The 16,186-nt window shown below is 37.7% G+C and overlaps 4 protein-coding genes across 5 annotated transcripts; all 4 read right to left on the bottom strand.

Annotated features, from left to right (window-relative positions):
* Positions 1 to 1,055: 1,055 nt before the first annotated feature.
* LOC126801045 (probably inactive leucine-rich repeat receptor-like protein kinase IMK2) lies at positions 1,056 to 3,798 on the bottom strand. Its single transcript, XM_050528498.1, has 2 exons — positions 1,860 to 3,798; positions 1,056 to 1,748 (listed from the first exon to the last, which is right to left on the bottom strand). Exons 1-2 carry the CDS (start codon positions 3,679 to 3,681, stop codon positions 1,129 to 1,131), a joined length of 2,442 nt encoding a protein of 813 aa, XP_050384455.1. The 5' UTR covers positions 3,682 to 3,798; the 3' UTR covers positions 1,056 to 1,128.
* A 1,988-nt stretch (positions 3,799 to 5,786) lies between these two features.
* Positions 5,787 to 6,823, bottom strand: LOC126801046 (PRA1 family protein B4-like). The gene has a single exon (XM_050528499.1). The coding sequence runs from the start codon at positions 6,765 to 6,767 to the stop codon at positions 6,093 to 6,095; it is 675 nt and encodes a 224-aa protein (XP_050384456.1). The 5' UTR covers positions 6,768 to 6,823; the 3' UTR covers positions 5,787 to 6,092.
* Positions 6,824 to 7,860: 1,037 nt separating this feature from the next.
* Positions 7,861 to 9,434, bottom strand: LOC126801047 (uncharacterized). Of its 2 annotated transcripts, none has more exons than XM_050528501.1 (3): positions 9,264 to 9,432; positions 8,396 to 8,596; positions 7,861 to 8,106 (listed from the first exon to the last, which is right to left on the bottom strand). In XM_050528501.1, the coding sequence occupies exons 1-3, from the start codon at positions 9,372 to 9,374 to the stop codon at positions 8,071 to 8,073; spliced, it is 348 nt and encodes a 115-aa protein (XP_050384458.1). In that variant the 5' UTR covers positions 9,375 to 9,432; the 3' UTR covers positions 7,861 to 8,070. The 2 variants fall into 2 exon arrangements, with proteins under 2 accessions (XP_050384458.1, XP_050384457.1); XM_050528500.1 differs by lacking the exon at positions 7,861 to 8,106 and adding an exon at positions 8,231 to 8,299 and having other exon boundaries at positions 9,264 to 9,434.
* Positions 9,435 to 12,677: 3,243 nt separating this feature from the next.
* On the bottom strand, positions 12,678 to 14,624 carry LOC126801049 (uncharacterized). Its single transcript, XM_050528502.1, has 2 exons — positions 14,390 to 14,624; positions 12,678 to 13,016 (listed from the first exon to the last, which is right to left on the bottom strand). Exons 1-2 carry the CDS (start codon positions 14,498 to 14,500, stop codon positions 12,786 to 12,788), a joined length of 342 nt encoding a protein of 113 aa, XP_050384459.1. The 5' UTR covers positions 14,501 to 14,624; the 3' UTR covers positions 12,678 to 12,785.
* Positions 14,625 to 16,186: the final 1,562 nt, after the last annotated feature.

Below are 16,186 nucleotides of genomic sequence, written 5' to 3'. Positions count from 1 at the left end.
TGCATTAGTTAATTCATAATTGCACAAGTATTTTAATTCAAAGTGTTTTTGTTCGAACCACGACATTACATAGGATCAAATAGTTAAAATAAATCTCAGCAATTACGTATACAAACTACTATCGACTTTAATTATGATTGATGTATATTTCTTTCAACGATTGGCGTGACAGTAATATTCTAAAATAGTGTGATTACAAATCGATTATAATCACAACAAGTAAAGTCATGAAATTTTTCTTGATTTATTTTCTCTATCTATATTATATTATGTGAATTTAGCTTTTAGCTCATCCAATTGTTTTTTTTATTTGGTCGATTATTTTCAAGCATGCACTTCATCATCATCACTGTGCACATGCTATTCATTTTCAATCCTTTTGTTGTAATATGTCATTTTAATTTCCATTACTATCTTATACATCGTAGTTCTTACTGGTACAATAAAACATCTATACATAATATTCATCTCTTCATGCAATTTGCTCGGTGCATTTATAGATAGTTGTCAAGATCTTCATCACATAGAATTTCAATGCAGAAAAACGAAGTAGTGAAATGTGCTCTGCTTCCATACTTGCCCGCTTCCACATATAGGACATGAATATCAGAAATGGAGCTCTTTCCTAAACATACTTTTCCTGTGCTACTAGCCATACTGTGGAGATGATAGAGTTAAATAAAGTGATACGAAATTTTGCTCCAACTGTCCTCGTTCTACAGTTTTATGAAGTTATGAACACTGATATAGACTATAGAGTGAGCCACTGAACTTATTCAGCCTCAGACCCTAATCACTATAATCTGGTTTTTTGGAAAGCCACACTAAAAATTACTCAATGGGTAAAATGGTGCAAATCCAATATGGCTGGTATGGAAAAATGCTTTGGTATCAACCACAGAATGTAGGAGGATGTAAACAATTAAACTTTGCAATTGCATATTGATCATGAATTCTGCTGATTGTTACAGAACCACAACTCGTTTTGAGTACATCATTATTATCCTCAATAAAAAGAATAACACAATAACCTATATATACGTATACTAGTAACAAAAGAATTTCATGCCTACATATCCCCTCTACTCCTTTTGAACAAATTTATAGATGAAGATGAGAAACATTCTTTTACTCGGTTGCTGATGCTGGTACTTCTGTTCCTTCTTCAGCAGAGCCAACATGTGCCTCAGGCGGCTTATTCTCTTCTAGCTGCTGCAGAACTTGCTGAGCCTCTGGTCTTGCGGCCGGGGAGGGATCCACACAATGCAGAGCCAACTTCAATGTGTTAAGCAGCTGATCACCTATGATCGGAACATCCCTTATAAGCTCCAAATCAAAAACTTCATTAGTCCACTCCTCTTTAACAATCGATGCCACCCACTGGGGCAAGTCCAAGCCATTCATTGGCTCTCCAGGCGATTTTCCTGTTAGGAGCTCCAATATGATCACTCCAAGGCTGTAGACATCAGTCTTTTCGGTGCTCTTCTTGGTCTTTGAGAGCTCTGGCGCGTTGTAGCCGAGGGTCCCTGCAGTGGCAATCACATTGGTGTTGGCAGCAGGGGTCATGAGGCGAGAAAGGCCATAGTCTGCAATGTGAGCATTGGTCTGCTCATCGAGTAATATGTTGCTGGATGTGAGGTTCCCATGTATGATGTTCTCCTGGTTGTGGAGATGGCACACTCCTCTTGTGACTCCAATGGCTATGTTCATCCTTGTCGGCCAATCAATGACCATTTCTGGTCCGCGAGCTGCATAATCAATAGACATTACACATGAAATTGAGGACCTTATCTAGACTTCTACAAAACTCTAAAATCAAGACTACTCCAAAAATTTCATGAGCTAGTTAGTTAACTTACCATGAAGAAATGAGGCAAGGCTGCCTTTAGGCATGAAATCAAAGACAAGGAGCTTCTCTCCCTTGGGACCCAAGTAATAGGCCCTGAGTGCTAAGAGATTTGGGTGACGAATCTTCCCAATTGCTGCAGCTTCAGTTTCGAACTCCTTGTGACCCTTTGTAGTCTTTTCCCTCAACCTCTTCACTGCAACCTGATTACCCTCCTCCAATGTTGCCTTGTATGCTGTCCCATATGTACTCTTCCCCATTATCTCGGCAGTGGCACACAATAGATCATCAGCAGTAAACACAAATGGCCCATCAAAGTGCACAAGCTTCCCACCAGCTTCACCCCCAGATGAAACCACAGCGCCTGCAGGAACTGCCTTGTCGATACTCCCAGTGGCCGGTTGCTTGGCGGTTTTGCTATTATTTCCTTTCAATACAGACCTCTTCCTGATCAAACATAGCAGCAAACAGCAGCAGAATAGAAGCAGAACCGCTAGGACAATACCTGCTGCTATGAAAATTATGTCCCTTGTACTCAGTCTGTGGTGATGCTTTTTCTTCAAAGGCTCTTTTGTTGGTACTGTAAGATTCTGATGTGGTGGAGAAGAACATTGAGTCGAAGCACTGTAGCCACATAGCTGGAGATTTCCCACAAAAGAGCTGGAATTGAACTTTTTGGATAGGAGAGATGGGACCAAGCCAGATAGATTGTTGTAAGAAACATTGAAGGAAGTGAGGTTGGCTAGGCTGGTAAAAGAAGTAGGGATTTCTCCAGTGAAATTGTTTTTGGATAAATCAACTTGATTAATCCCAGAGATATTCCCAATAGAAGCTGGAATATGACCGCTGAACTCATTACTCCTCAGATTAAGTACCGAGAGGTTTTGCATTTTCTGGACTTCTGGAATTTGGTTATCTAGGCGATTGCCTTCTAGATTTAATGTCACCATTGAGGACAAATTGGAAAAGCTTGTAGGAATGCTTCCATTGAGAGCATTGTTGGATAAGTCTAGCTTCTGGAGCCTTGTGAGCTCTCCTAGTTCATTGGGTAAGGTTCCTGTAATCTGGTTATTGCTCAGAGACATCTCTTCAAGAAAACCCAACTTGCTCAAAGAGCTTGGGATAGTTCCAGAGATGAGATTATGATCAAGGGTCAAGAACTTAAGCTGGGAAGTCCTGTTTGTTCCACCCCAAGTGCTTGGAATGGAACCAGAAAGGTTGTTGTGTTGTAGAGCAAGAAAAATAATGGAATTAGACTTGGTGAGACTAGTTGGGACTGAACCAGAAAATGAATTGAAGCTCAAATTAAGCCTAAACAACCTAGAGGAGTTTGCAAGACTAGGAATAGAACCACGAAGTGCATTGTTGCTCAAATCAAGAGTTTGAAGAAGATGGCAGTTACCAATTGAAGCAGGGACAGCACCCGAAAGCCGGTTATTGAAGAGGTATACCCCTCTGAGATTGGGAAGCAATCCGAGAGCCGCAGGGACAGGACCACCTAGCACATTGTCATGTAAGCTGAGCTTTCGAAGCCCCTGAAGCTGCCCGATCTTCTCGGAGATTCGACCCCCGAGTCTCTTCCATGGAAGCTGTATTGCAATGACCTTCCCCTTGACACACTTGATTCCAGCCCACCCACCAGAGCAAACTCCATAGCCACTGTCGTTCCAGCTCCGCAGCAAGCCTTTCAAATCGATAAGCTCCTGCTTGAATGCTCGAAGTGCTAGATAATCAGCTCGGCTGACAACTATTCCATCTCCCTCTCCAAAAACAGGTCTACAAGTGAAAACAAGAAGCTGAACAATGAGTAAGGCATGGATGAACTTATTGTCCATCAAAGAACATGAAGAGAGCTTCTGTTTCGAAGAAGACGAGCACCAATTTTGATTCAGATTACTGAGTATCTGTTATGTTCTTAGGTAGAGAGAATGGAAGAAGAGAGGTGGTGAAGTTGGCAAACAAATGATGAAATGAAAAGCTAAATAAGAAGGGGGAGAAATGATTGAGGCAGTTGGAGGATCTGAGTGGAAAAAATAATTATTGTTTAGGGTTTAGAAGAGGCAGAGGACACAGAATCAGGTGAAGAATGGGGTCGTTTTCTTGACTCATGAGGCATCTTTCATCTTTGTTAATGACAACGGCTAGTTTTTCTTCCCATCATGCACTTCCTCCATATAACGGTAGGGTTGAAAAATTGGGTCGTAAACAACGGCTATTTTTCACTGGTCAGTACCCGGCAAAAATAATAATATCAATAAAGCTATAAGCTGCTGCTGCCGCTTCGAGCCAAGAATAACAACCAAAATTGGTTCGGCCATATTGTCACTGCAGCCAGAAATACTATAATGGCCGTGCTCTGACCACAACAGTTTAGCTGGTCTTTTTGACAGCATGTTTACCTGTGCGAAACTTTTATCATGAATGCTAAAGTTTACCTTTCTGCACAATCATGAGCTAAACTGGTGTTGAACTGTTGATTAAAAGCATTGTTCTTTGAACTGGTGTAAGAGAACAGTTTCATTCAAATCTCGAGAACCCTATCACCTTTAAGACTCACTAGCTAGCTGTCGCTGAAGAGCAATGAGGGAGCAGAAACTGAAGACTAAAGTCGTTCTGGGGATTCGTTATGCGAATTATACCTCATACAGTTAACTACTGTGCCTATTGGGAGTGTTGGCAATGTTCACGGGAAGAGGCCTTCCTTCCCCTTGAGAAACAAAAGGGGTACACATATAAAGGCACCTCAATCAATAATCGCCAAAGCAACTGAAATAAGAAGCAGGAGTCACAGGAAAGGTCCCCTCAACCAGCCCTTACCCAACCCAGGAGTGAAGATAATGAAAGGGAGACAGAGTCTAAATCGATAACACATGCAAAAACTGAGAAACCAGCTTTTTTGAATAGTAGATGTGGTTTGAACTTCTGAAGCAAGCAGTTTATCCCTCAGGAATCACCGAATCAGAATGTGGTGCGGTCAACTAAAACCGGCACAAGACTTGCTAATGAGATCCTCAATCTAATGAGAACCAAAAGTGATATCCTGATCATAATATAGAAACTATTAAAGACCCTTGATCTCCACTCCCAACTTAGACCCTGATGCAGTATCGCCTGCAGCCTTGTATGTAAATTATTTCCATCTTCAGTTCCGCATATATGTGCAGTCGTGATTTCTCATAAAGCTACCAAGGCTATGATTTCAACATCTCTGTTAGTTTTGCACTAGGTTAACATCAATCTCATTCACACGTTCAGTAGATGACCATGAAATTCATGTTCAACCACCATTGGATTTTTACAAATCCAAATGTTGAAAACAAAATAACTCAATTTTAAAAAAATTCTCCTTACTTTTAGATTTACATCAAATGATAGTTGAGCATGAATTCATAATCAGCTACCGACCGTGTGAACGGAACTAAGATTAACATAGATGAATCCATATACTGCACTCTATCCTGGACATTAAGCTCCAATCCTGATCTATTAAAGATGCACATTATATCATTGTATTTATTAAACAGATTCATCAAAGCATATACCTTTGAGGTTCCATATGTACCATCTAAACCACGTAGATGTAAAGAACTAGGAAACTGCAGCATTAGTCTAGAGTCAAGGCGGTCACAAAAAGAATATCATTTCTAAACAATGTGGAATTAGGTCGTTTCTAACAATGCAGCTGTTGTTAAAAGCTTTAGAAAACATACATTCAGGAAAGTGCCACAAATTTAGAAAAAAACAACAAACTAAAACTGGCTTATGGAGATAAAATATAATCAAAATGGGCAGAGTTGAACAAAATGTCTCATCCAAACTAGTAATCAAATGTCGTATACAAAGCCTAGCGTGCCTGATATCGAACAATGTAGCTATAACAAAGCAATCATGAATTTGCGAGATCATATAAACAAATTAGATTCCAAATTTGCACATCATAGAACAAAAAAATATCGATTATATCAATGATCTGTAGCAATTACAATTCGTATCTGAATCAAATAAAGGGAAAACAAAAGAGGACCACGACTCTGATAGACAGATCCAACAAGGGAACAATGAGAGTTTGAATTTGCTAACATCTAAATCAGAATTAAGATACACAGATCCATACAGATTGCACCAAAAAAAACCACCCTACATATATATTTATAGGACAAAATCGTCAAATTTATTTGTTTTTTTTTGCTGGGATGAAAAAAGAAGCTATATATGAATCAACTAATTTCACCAATGGCGGTGATGATCAACCGCGAGCGGCAGCCATTGCCGGAGCGGTGGCGGCGGCAACATTGGAAGCTGCGCCGTTGAGGAAGGACAAGAATCCGGTGGAGGCGGAAGTGTCTTGGTCATCCAAGAAGAGATCTTCCGGAACCCTAATAGCACCGTGAACAAGAACGACGGCGACTCCGACCATGAGGGCGGAGATGAGGACGGATCCGACGGAGGTGAGGAAGACGACGAAGACGCTGAGGGCGACGAGGCCGAGCAAGGTCTGGGTGTCGGAGAAGGTCCGGCCGAAGATGACGAGGGGCTGATCGGAGGGGCGGAAGAGGTAGAGGAAGAGCCAGGCGGCGAGGAGGCCGAGGAGGACGACGAGGGAGAAGGGGTGGGTGAAGAGGGAGACGGCGACGATGGAGGCGACGACGGCGAGGTAGTTGACGCGGAAGTAGGAGTAGTTCTTGCGGACGCGGACGGTGGCGTCGGAGAAGGATTCGGGTTTGGCGAAGGCGGAGCGGTCGGCGAGCTCGGCCCAGGGGCGGCGCTGGGAGAGGCCGTTGCGGACGGTGTCGGTGATGTGGTTGATGAAGGCGCGGAAGGCAGGGGTGGCGATCGGAGGCTGGGATTGGGACTCGATGGAGCCGGCGGCGGCGACGGTGGTGGTGGAGATAGGGAGGACGGGTGGGACGGTGGTTGACATTGTCGGTGGATTTGGATCTGGAATTTTCTTCTCTCTGGGATTTTGTGAAGGGTTGTAAAGATCTGAGAGAGCCTTTTTGGGTTTATAAGAGGAAGGTGGATGGAAATAGACGTGTTTTCTTTGCTTAGCGGTTACGGTTACGGTTATGACGACGAAACCCGGGTAAAAAGTAAAAACCCGGGGGATTTTTACTTTGGAAACAAGGTTAAAAAGTTTATCAACTGGGGTGGGGGGAAGCTTCTGGGGGTTTGGATTGACGGTGTAAAACCGGTAATGAGTCAACGAAAGTCTCTTCCACTCAATTTCCTTTTTTCTATTTTTTCTAGAAGAGTAAAATAGGGGCTAAATTATTTTAGGACCTCTATTTTGATTTTATTTTTCCTCTTCATTATCATTTTCGGACTTTGGTAAATCGACCTCCTAAATAGGCTTCTTCGCGACCAACTGTGGTCATTTTGGTCATGATATAGAGCAAATAGAAGTTAACAAGATAATCGGCTAGCATAACAATAACCGTCAAGTGAAGCAGACAGAGAATTCAAGCGTTAACAAGGAAGAATTCAGGTGTGAAAGAAAAAGTGTCATAAAACAAAGGACTTTGAATAAAACACCTAAAAATCTAAAATAGATTCACACAAACTTAATCTCTATGCTTTCATGGATATAATTAATCTATGGTTGCATACTTGGAAGATTTGAGGGACTCTAATTTAGAATCTCTATCAATAAAGCACAACAAAAATCTAGAGCACCAGATCATCAGCTACAAATTAGACATGAATCTAGCTAACCAAACTAAATAGATTCCAAACGACAGCGGATAATAGATGATGCCTTCGCTGGTCAAGATTTAAACTCCAGTAGAAACTTAGTTGAAGTAGAAGAACTGAAAATTACTGAAAGATATAAAAATGCAAGACAGCTTAATGACTACACCTCCAATTGAATCAGAAGAACCAGAAAGCATGCAAACAAACCCCGTCTACCATAGCATCATTAATGAGTACTAATGATGAGAAATGACTGTTGAAATCCATTCCAATCTTAGAGCAATTCCAGCGGCTCTGTCTTTTGACAGAGTGGAGCTTCAACGGTGAGAAATGACTGTTGAAATCTATTCATCATCTTAAGTGAACAAGAAGTTGTGCCAACGCTGGCAGACATGCATTTAAATGTTTCCAATAGGTTCTAACTGAGCACACAAATAAAATAACAACGTTCTTGCCAGTATTGTATGATACCAAATCACAATTGGCAATAGAGTTTGCTGATTTTTGCATTTAGGACATCCTAAGCACATCTTCTAAAAGGTTGATCCATTCCATCCAAAGTTGGAGCCCTGCAAAATATTGAAGCATCAGATTCATTTAAAGTGGTAACACATGGAAACAGTTTTCTAAAGAAACATGAGTTTGATTCTCGAGAAAAGCTACACAGAACTATGCAGTTTTTAGATAGTAAAGACATATTTACATGATCTAGTTCTGGTGTAAAGCATGCAAACACTGAGCATGTTCTTGACTCTGATGCGCCTAAACAAACAGGAAGAATGCAATGAGAAAAAACGCATGCATGACAATGTGTCAAAGACCCTTCTTCTGGAAACTAAGAAAGGTGAGATGACTTGCCTTGGTATCATAGAACTTCAGAAAGAATCGTGACTTGGGCACAGACAGCTTGGCCTCAAGGATTGAGGAAATTGCAGCACTCAACTTCTTGTTCACATCAGGGCTCAGGCCACCAATGGAGACCAACTCACCATAAGCAGCTGGCTGCTCAGTCCCTCCAAAAGATATGGGAACTGATCCCTTCAGCACAATCATGACATACTGCATACATATCGCCAAACACAGGTCTACATATCGGTCCAACATAATCAAACAAGAGCGAGAAACAGCTAAAAAGCTTTAAGAAACCAACTAATAACACAGTACAAAAAAACATAACTATAAATCAAAAGCTAAGTAAGACAGACATTAAACTGATATTTAGATAATTCAAGAACCAAACTCAGGGAATTAGGGGGCGAGGTGTCGGGTATCAACATAATGAGCCACGACTATGTATCCAGCATCACCCACTTAACAACAAACTAAGAACCAAATGGCAAGCAAATCAAGTATAAAGAAAGGGCATTGCCTTCTCAAAGATACAAAACCCACATGAAACTAGAAAGTAAGATTGTCTCATCCAATATCGCTGGACCGTTTTACTTTCTCCTGAAATACAACTCCGTATAAGCTGAAACTCTATAATTTGAGACAATTTGAGAAGCTAAAACCAGCAATAGAGAATATGCATCTCCCATCTCTAACATGCAACACCTACCAATACTTGAATATTACCCCATTCATCTCTTTTGAGCTGTCCGCACATAAATTAGGCCTACCCAAATTCATGAACATACAATGAAAATTACCGAACTGATTTTCGCAATAGCTACAAAGCAGTGAAAGTTTATCGACTATTTAGTTCAATCAGGAGAGAGAGTCGTACAGCCTCAGGTTTGCCGATGAGCTTGGCGACGGTGGATGTGGCTTCAGAGAGGATGGAGGAGGTGTCGACACCTTCGAGGCTGACGTTGACGGAAATGTTCAAACACGGCATCCTTTCGTTTCTCTTTCTCTCTTCTTTTCTTCTCTTTGGCTGCAATTCTCAACTACTACTAACCCTCTCACTCCAGCACTCCCCTAGATTTTTAATGTGGCAAGAGAAGTTTCATCATCAGATTACCAAAATTACCCCTCATGCCAGTCTAGCACTGTCTCACGAACGGACTTGGGCCTCGCCGATGGACTCAACTTGGGGCTTAGCTTTTGAGAAGACTCCAGTCGTAACAACTTCAATGCAGTCCATGTCGAGTGTCTATAGTCGACACAATACGATCCGTTAACACGTAAAATAAAATAAAAAAATTAGACACAGACACATGATTTACGAGATGGTTTTACCCTTATTTTACGTTTATTTTTTTGTCACTCTATCCATGGCAACTTAGAAGAAGATGAACCTCCTTTCAAAATAAAAAGAAGAAGAAGATGGACCATAATTAATTTCAACACTAGTCCTCTCGCAAAAGACGTTTCAAAATTGAAAAATTATCTATTGTCCTCCCAATCTCCTTATTGTTTCACATATTACAAAGCGCACTAGAAGGATTCCATAGATAATTGGTAGACTAGTTGGAGCTAATTTACATATAACAAACTACTCAAAAGTATCAGACAATAATTTAGTTTTCAAATAACTCACTACTTAATTTGATAGAGCAAATAAAGACCAAAATTTACAAATAAGAACCAAATGATGGCAAGTTGCCACATGTCATAAAATATTTTATTTTTTTACTTATCTTTGACCCATAGTGTTTGCTATCATCAATGAATAAGTTATATGCTACTGTCGATTATAAAAACTAACTGCTACTATCGAGTTAAAAACCAGCTTCTACTGTTGACTTGGAAGACACCTGCTACTGTCGACTTGGAAGGTACATGCTACTGTCAACTATAAATCTAGCTGTTACTGTCGACTGAGAAACTAACTGCTATTGTGAGTTTTGATGAGTAAAATTTAAAATTTTAAAATTTATCAAAACATATGCAATATGGTACTTAAATGAAAAACCCATGACATAAGGAACAACTTTATATATTAGCTCACCTTCAAATTGCCGGTGGTTTGGCAGAAAAACTTAAATTTGCTGGAAAACAAACTAAAAAATAAGGAGAGATAAATTTGTTAGATCTATAAGTTTTTAGTTAATTTAAATAAGGTATAGTACCAATATGAATCAAACTACATGTATTTGATGTATGAATACATACATTTAATGTATCGTAGAACAATATAATGTTTAATTATCTTTTATAAAGATTTTCTTTCGACAAGAAGGAAATAATTACAACCGTGAACCCCTCAAACAAACCTACATTTTATATGCCGGAACATGCATAGATGCGGCTGATGCCAAACTTGCAACCACTGGTGGATCAAGCCCAGGGCTTGCCCTGGCTGGAGCCCATGCTACAATATTCATCCCAAAATTTCAATATATTAGTGCTAATAAAATATGTATATATATAATTGAATTATTAGCATATATTTCTTATACATGACGCTATTCTTATTTTTAAATCTCATAAAAAATCTTTAAGTATTTTTTTTAATATTGACATTCTATATATTGAATATGAAACTGCAAATATGAATTATTAAGTTTCAATCTAATTAATTTGAGAAAAAATTTGTTTGAGTATTTTAATTTGTCATCGATTTTTAGAATATTATTTCATATTCATTAACACTTATTTTTAAAGAATTTATAGACATTAATGTTTATGTGGTTATATATTGTACTGACAATTTTTTTTTTTTTTGCATTCTTTCAATTTCAAGCCAGTTCTATGTTCGTATCCTAGATCCGCCACCGCTTTCAACCTAGAAGACACAACATACATGCTTTAATAAAGCTACGAAGTATTCCCATTATATATGAAACAGGCAAGCTGCATTGCTATGCTCACCAATTTGTATGTAAACTTATATGCATCGCTAATTTAGTAATGCACACTCGAGCTCATGTACAGTTTAGGGGGTGACTGACGCACGTCCTATCGTTTGCAGTGTGCACGCGACAACGACCACGGTGTGAACACAAAAGTGCAGTCATTTGATCAGGCGCTATGTTCCCGGGATATTAAAATAGTAGTAGTTAAGTAGGTCATTTCCATGAGATGTCTTTATCACTTGACGAAACAGTTGAGACATGAGAGACGACTTGATATTATATGATTGGGGCGGTAATATTATATAATTTCATTCTAATTAATTCATATATTAACTATTAAATATATGAATGTACTACTAAATCGGTACATGATACACGTTATAATATACCGTGTCATAATTCAAAATATAATTGTTAAATAGTATAAATTTTTCGTGTACTATGGTACCAATTAAAATAAAAGTTTTATAAAAAAACTCCAATATATGCATTCATGGTGAGTCAAACTTGATATTTTTCCATACAAGTTGAAGTCAACTACTACTAGGATATTATTGTAATTACAACAATTCATGCAAAACAATATATATTCTTAAAAACTATATATATCCATAAATATTTCAGCCATAAATTTAGTGAAAAATAAATCTCAACCGTAGATTTTTGTTAAATTTATAATTTTTAGACTTTGGAATGTTTAATTTATGACTTTGTGCTTGATAATTTGGTTGAAGTTGTATAAGATTTTTTATTTGTGTTGTTATTTGTTATTACTTATTTAGATTGTGTCTTTAAATTTTTGGGACATAAACATATTGATAGAAGCTAATTGCCAATTGTATCAACCGAGTGCTAACTGTACCAATTAGTTAGTATACCAACGTTATTTGTTAGTTTAAATAGTATTTTTCATACTAATTATATGTTAGTTGGTATATAATATTAGAAAAATCCACCCTAACTTTATAGTGTGGTGCCATGTGAACACCAAGATCATAAATGTACCAATAAAACGATAATATAGTGTGTGGCATCTTCGTATTCTTTTCACTATGTGAAAACGACTAGGGCAAACAAACTAATTAAGGGCATGTCAAGATTAGTAAGACTATGTGAAGCAATTAAGCTTTAAGATCTACATGTAGGATTTCCATTCGTTTCAATGTCACATTTTTGGTTAAGCAGTCCACTGCGAAACCAAAGTTATGAGTTGTGAAACAGGTATAGTGTCACTGGCGTGGTCCATGCATGCCTCATTGTATATGGCAACCTTAAGAGTACATATAAATTATTTGAGTCACAATCTTCAACTACAATGGGGAGTATTGGGACCATTGTGAATTCAACATTTGTGTCATTGGTTTCGTACGTTTATAATTAATGGAGTTTTGCACCACACGTTTCGGGCCAAGCATTATATGCTGAGCATCACTTTTATTTCGTTGGCCATCAAATGACGGAAATCTTAGCCATTGTGCTTGACCTACCTCTTACAACAGCGATTTACATTACAGTTTGGATCCCGCAGGAGTACTTACATCAACAACTTTAAGGAAAAAACGAGTCCTGGGGATGACGAGCTTCGAGTTCTGCAGAATCTTGCCAAGCGTAGCGATCAGCTCCCGCTTCACCGCCTTTGTAATGCCGCCCAACGCCACCAATTCGCCATACGCCGCCGGTTCACTTGTGCTCGCACCAAATGATATGGGAACTGATCCCTTGAGTAACACCATCACATACTGCATTGCAGGTCATAAGATTAAGTTTGTGAGTCAAACTAGGCACAAATGTGAAATGGGTTGGCACCAACTTGGGGATTAAAAGCACTCAAAAATATTAAATGGGAGGATGATGTTCCATTACTATATAGTGTCATCAAACTCATCAAGTGGTACTAGAAAAACTAGTGTTAAATAGTAGGGCATTACTCTCCACTCCAAATTTTGACAAGGGACAGAACAGCTTAAATTACTAATGCTTAGGCAATTTACATTTTAAGATGCCTAAGAATGTTTCCGAATAATTTAGTGAAAGTTTAAGAAATTAATTTTTTATTAAAACAATATTAACAAAACGCAAAAATTAAAAAGCACATGATCCGATTAAATTTGTTAAATGTCTCATTAATTAAGCAATCACTAATTTACTAACAAAGAGATGCAATGTAAGAGAGTATAATGTGTGCGATGAATCACATATAAGATACTAATTAATAAAGAGGAAACTAGACAAGTAAAACTTGAATGCTCATGCTTCTCGGTACACAACGAGACAAAGTAAATGCAAATGCAAGTTAATGTGCATACTTATCGGTAACGACTAAGCTACAACAGAGTCATGATCGAATCGCATCCGTCATCATCGCAACGACTAAGCTATACGCGTAAACAAAACAGCAACCCCACCTTGAATAACTGCTGGTCTGCTGGAGTTGCTCGCGGTGGCGCACGGCCAAGAAGAAGAAAGCTAAATCGAAGAAAGAATAAAAAGAAGAGAACCACCTAGATTGCAAAAGATTTAGCCATGCCAAGGTTGCCAACCATATTCCAAGTCATCTTATTATAATTCAGATATACACATGATCGATCAACCACAACAACAGTTGACCTTTCAACGTGGTGCCATAGAGGATTGAGTCTCCAATCACAGCCATGTGTAGATTAATGAACCAGGAATCTCCGATCTTACTTGGTTGAACAACCAGTCCTGATCATCTACCCGATACTATTCATACAAAATACTATAAGAAAAATCTGGTGCTCCAAATGTATTGGAAGAAAGATAGGCAAGGACAATAAAATCAAAGCAGACTTCCGTTAAACGAAAACATAAGGCAGACGGAAAAAGACTGGAATTTTTCCAGATATCTATGGCAGCTATATGTTTCTGCAAGCAATATAAACAAGATAATCCAGTGGGGATATATGTTTAATTTTAGTCAACATCACCTATTTTGGGGGATAAAAGCTAAGCCTCTAATTAACTAATTCTTGCTAGAAAATCATGTCGTTTGTGGATTCATATACCAAACACAATATAACATGAAACTGAAAAAGATCGAGGTGATATATTCAGAGTGTGCGAGTGAGAGTGTGAAAGGGAGGGAACTTACGCCTTCGGGCTTTCCGGTAATGGCAGAGATGGCTTTCGTAGCTTCGGAGAAGATGGGATTAATGTCAACTCCGTCTAGGTTCACGTTGGTGGAGAGGTAAAGGCAAGGCATCTTCTTCTTCTTCGTCGTCTACCTTTAACTTTCTGAGTATCTGAGATTCTGAGATCGGATGGGATCGATCCGATTACAATAACTCACTCGGTCTTGAAACTCCAAAGTACCGTTTGAGCCTTCGTCCAGGCAGGCTATTATATATATAGTGGAAGCTCGAGCTGTGCAGCTCTATTCCTCTATAGGGACACACATATTAATTAATAAGTTAATTCGTTAACTTATATCCACGTTTTCAATGGTATATTATATATAGTTTAGAATTTACAGTTTACACACTCAGGGAAGGAAAGAAGGAGAGGTGGGTGTGTACAATGTCGATCATATATTTACACGAATCAGAATCTGAATATGAAATGAGAAAACAAACAACAGTGACTTAGACCCATGACTGCACGTCTGCACATCTCTCTCTAGTTTTTCTTCTCTTCTAGAGCTTGGAATAATATGATACCTTATCTTATTTCAAACTAATTATAGACATCAACTAATAATTAGGTCAAATGATTAAAAATGGATATTTCTTTATAAGATTGATTACTTGTGAGGTCAAATTTCAAGAGTGAGCTTAGCATACGCATCCCCTACATTTCCTACGTTCCTGCAACAATAATCCTCTAAAGGATCTTAATATGGCATGTTTTGATAATTTGAATGGTATTATTACCTATTTGAAAAAAGTTTGGCATATCCAACAACATTGGTGTTTTAAGTTTCAAAATTCTTGGGATAAATAAGGCCTGAAAATTGTACCTACTGGTAATTATTTTCTAATGAAGAATATAGTATGGTAAGTTTCTACACTTCTACATATCATAACACCAGGGTGCTTTTTTTTATATATTTCATAAATCACCCCATTACAATTATATAAAGAAAAGACTTTAAAGCTTAGTTTTGTACAACTTCACTTAAAAAAATGTTTTATGTCGACTTTTTAAATTCATAGTGTTTGGTAACTTCAGAAAAATCAGTTTTTTTTTATAGAATTTATAGTTCACTCACAACAATTTTTAGAAGCAACTTGAATGTTGTTTTTATAAGCTATTTTTATTCAAAACTTAATAAATGTAAATATTTTTCTGTAAATTCTCAAATAACACCCTTTTATATAATTATTCTCAATAAGTTAAAACAAATACATGTCTTTTTTGTTGTTAATCATTATTTACAGCATTTTTTTAAAAAAATATCAAATAATTTATTTATAAAAAACACTTATAAGAGTAATATTTACTAAACACAAACATATTTTAATTAAAAGTTGATTTTTTGACAGTATAGTATAAGTACTACCGCCATGGGTAAGAGCAAATAGGCTTTAGATCTAGGGCCCAAAAAAAGTAGGGGACACAGACATGTTTTAATTAAATTTTTTTTTGACAGTACAATAGCAAGTAAGCTCAGGTCTAGTACCCCAAAAAAAGTAGGGGCCTTTTTTTCTTCTTCTAAATTTAGATATAAAGTTTCAATAAAAATAATAAAAAATAATATATAATTAATTATTAGTTCCAAAATTATGATTTTTTTCCATTTTTGTAAATCTAATATGATATTTAACTCTTGAAATCATAAATTTAGTATGAAAATGATACATTACATTGCATTATGAATGTGAGGATCTTAAATTTTATTTAATTAGTTAATAATTTTTTTAATTAATATTTTTTTTTTTTCGTCTAGAGC

Source organism: Argentina anserina, chromosome 6 (genome assembly GCF_933775445.1).
Source record: "Argentina anserina chromosome 6, drPotAnse1.1, whole genome shotgun sequence".
Classification (NCBI taxonomy): domain Eukaryota; kingdom Viridiplantae; phylum Streptophyta; class Magnoliopsida; order Rosales; family Rosaceae; genus Argentina; species Argentina anserina.
Note: the sequence above shows the minus strand (reverse complement) of the source record. Positions and strands in the feature narration are given on the sequence as shown.

Excerpts from the sequence above, each read along its gene's own strand:
- LOC126801045 (XM_050528498.1), bottom strand. The coding sequence starts at position 3,681 with ATGGACAATAAGTTCATCCATGCCTTACTCATTGTTCAGCTTCTTGTT. Across the intron at positions 1,749-1,859 it reads CCTTGCCTCATTTCTTCATG|CTCGCGGACCAGAAATGGTC; the intron begins GTAAGTTAACTA and ends TTGATTATGCAG.
- LOC126801046 (XM_050528499.1), bottom strand. The coding sequence starts at position 6,767 with ATGTCAACCACCGTCCCACCCGTCCTCCCTATCTCCACCACCACCGTC.
- LOC126801047 (XM_050528500.1), bottom strand. The coding sequence starts at position 9,374 with ATGCCGTGTTTGAACATTTCCGTCAACGTCAGCCTCGAAGGTGTCGAC. Across the intron at positions 8,597-9,263 it reads TCATCGGCAAACCTGAGGCT|TATGTCATGATTGTGCTGAA; the intron begins GTACGACTCTCT and ends ATATGTATGCAG. Across the intron at positions 8,300-8,395 it reads TGAAGTTCTATGATACCAAG|GCGCATCAGAGTCAAGAACA; the intron begins GCAAGTCATCTC and ends CTGTTTGTTTAG.
- LOC126801049 (XM_050528502.1), bottom strand. The coding sequence starts at position 14,500 with ATGCCTTGCCTTTACCTCTCCACCAACGTGAACCTAGACGGAGTTGAC. Across the intron at positions 13,017-14,389 it reads TTACCGGAAAGCCCGAAGGC|TATGTGATGGTGTTACTCAA; the intron begins GTAAGTTCCCTC and ends CCTGCAATGCAG.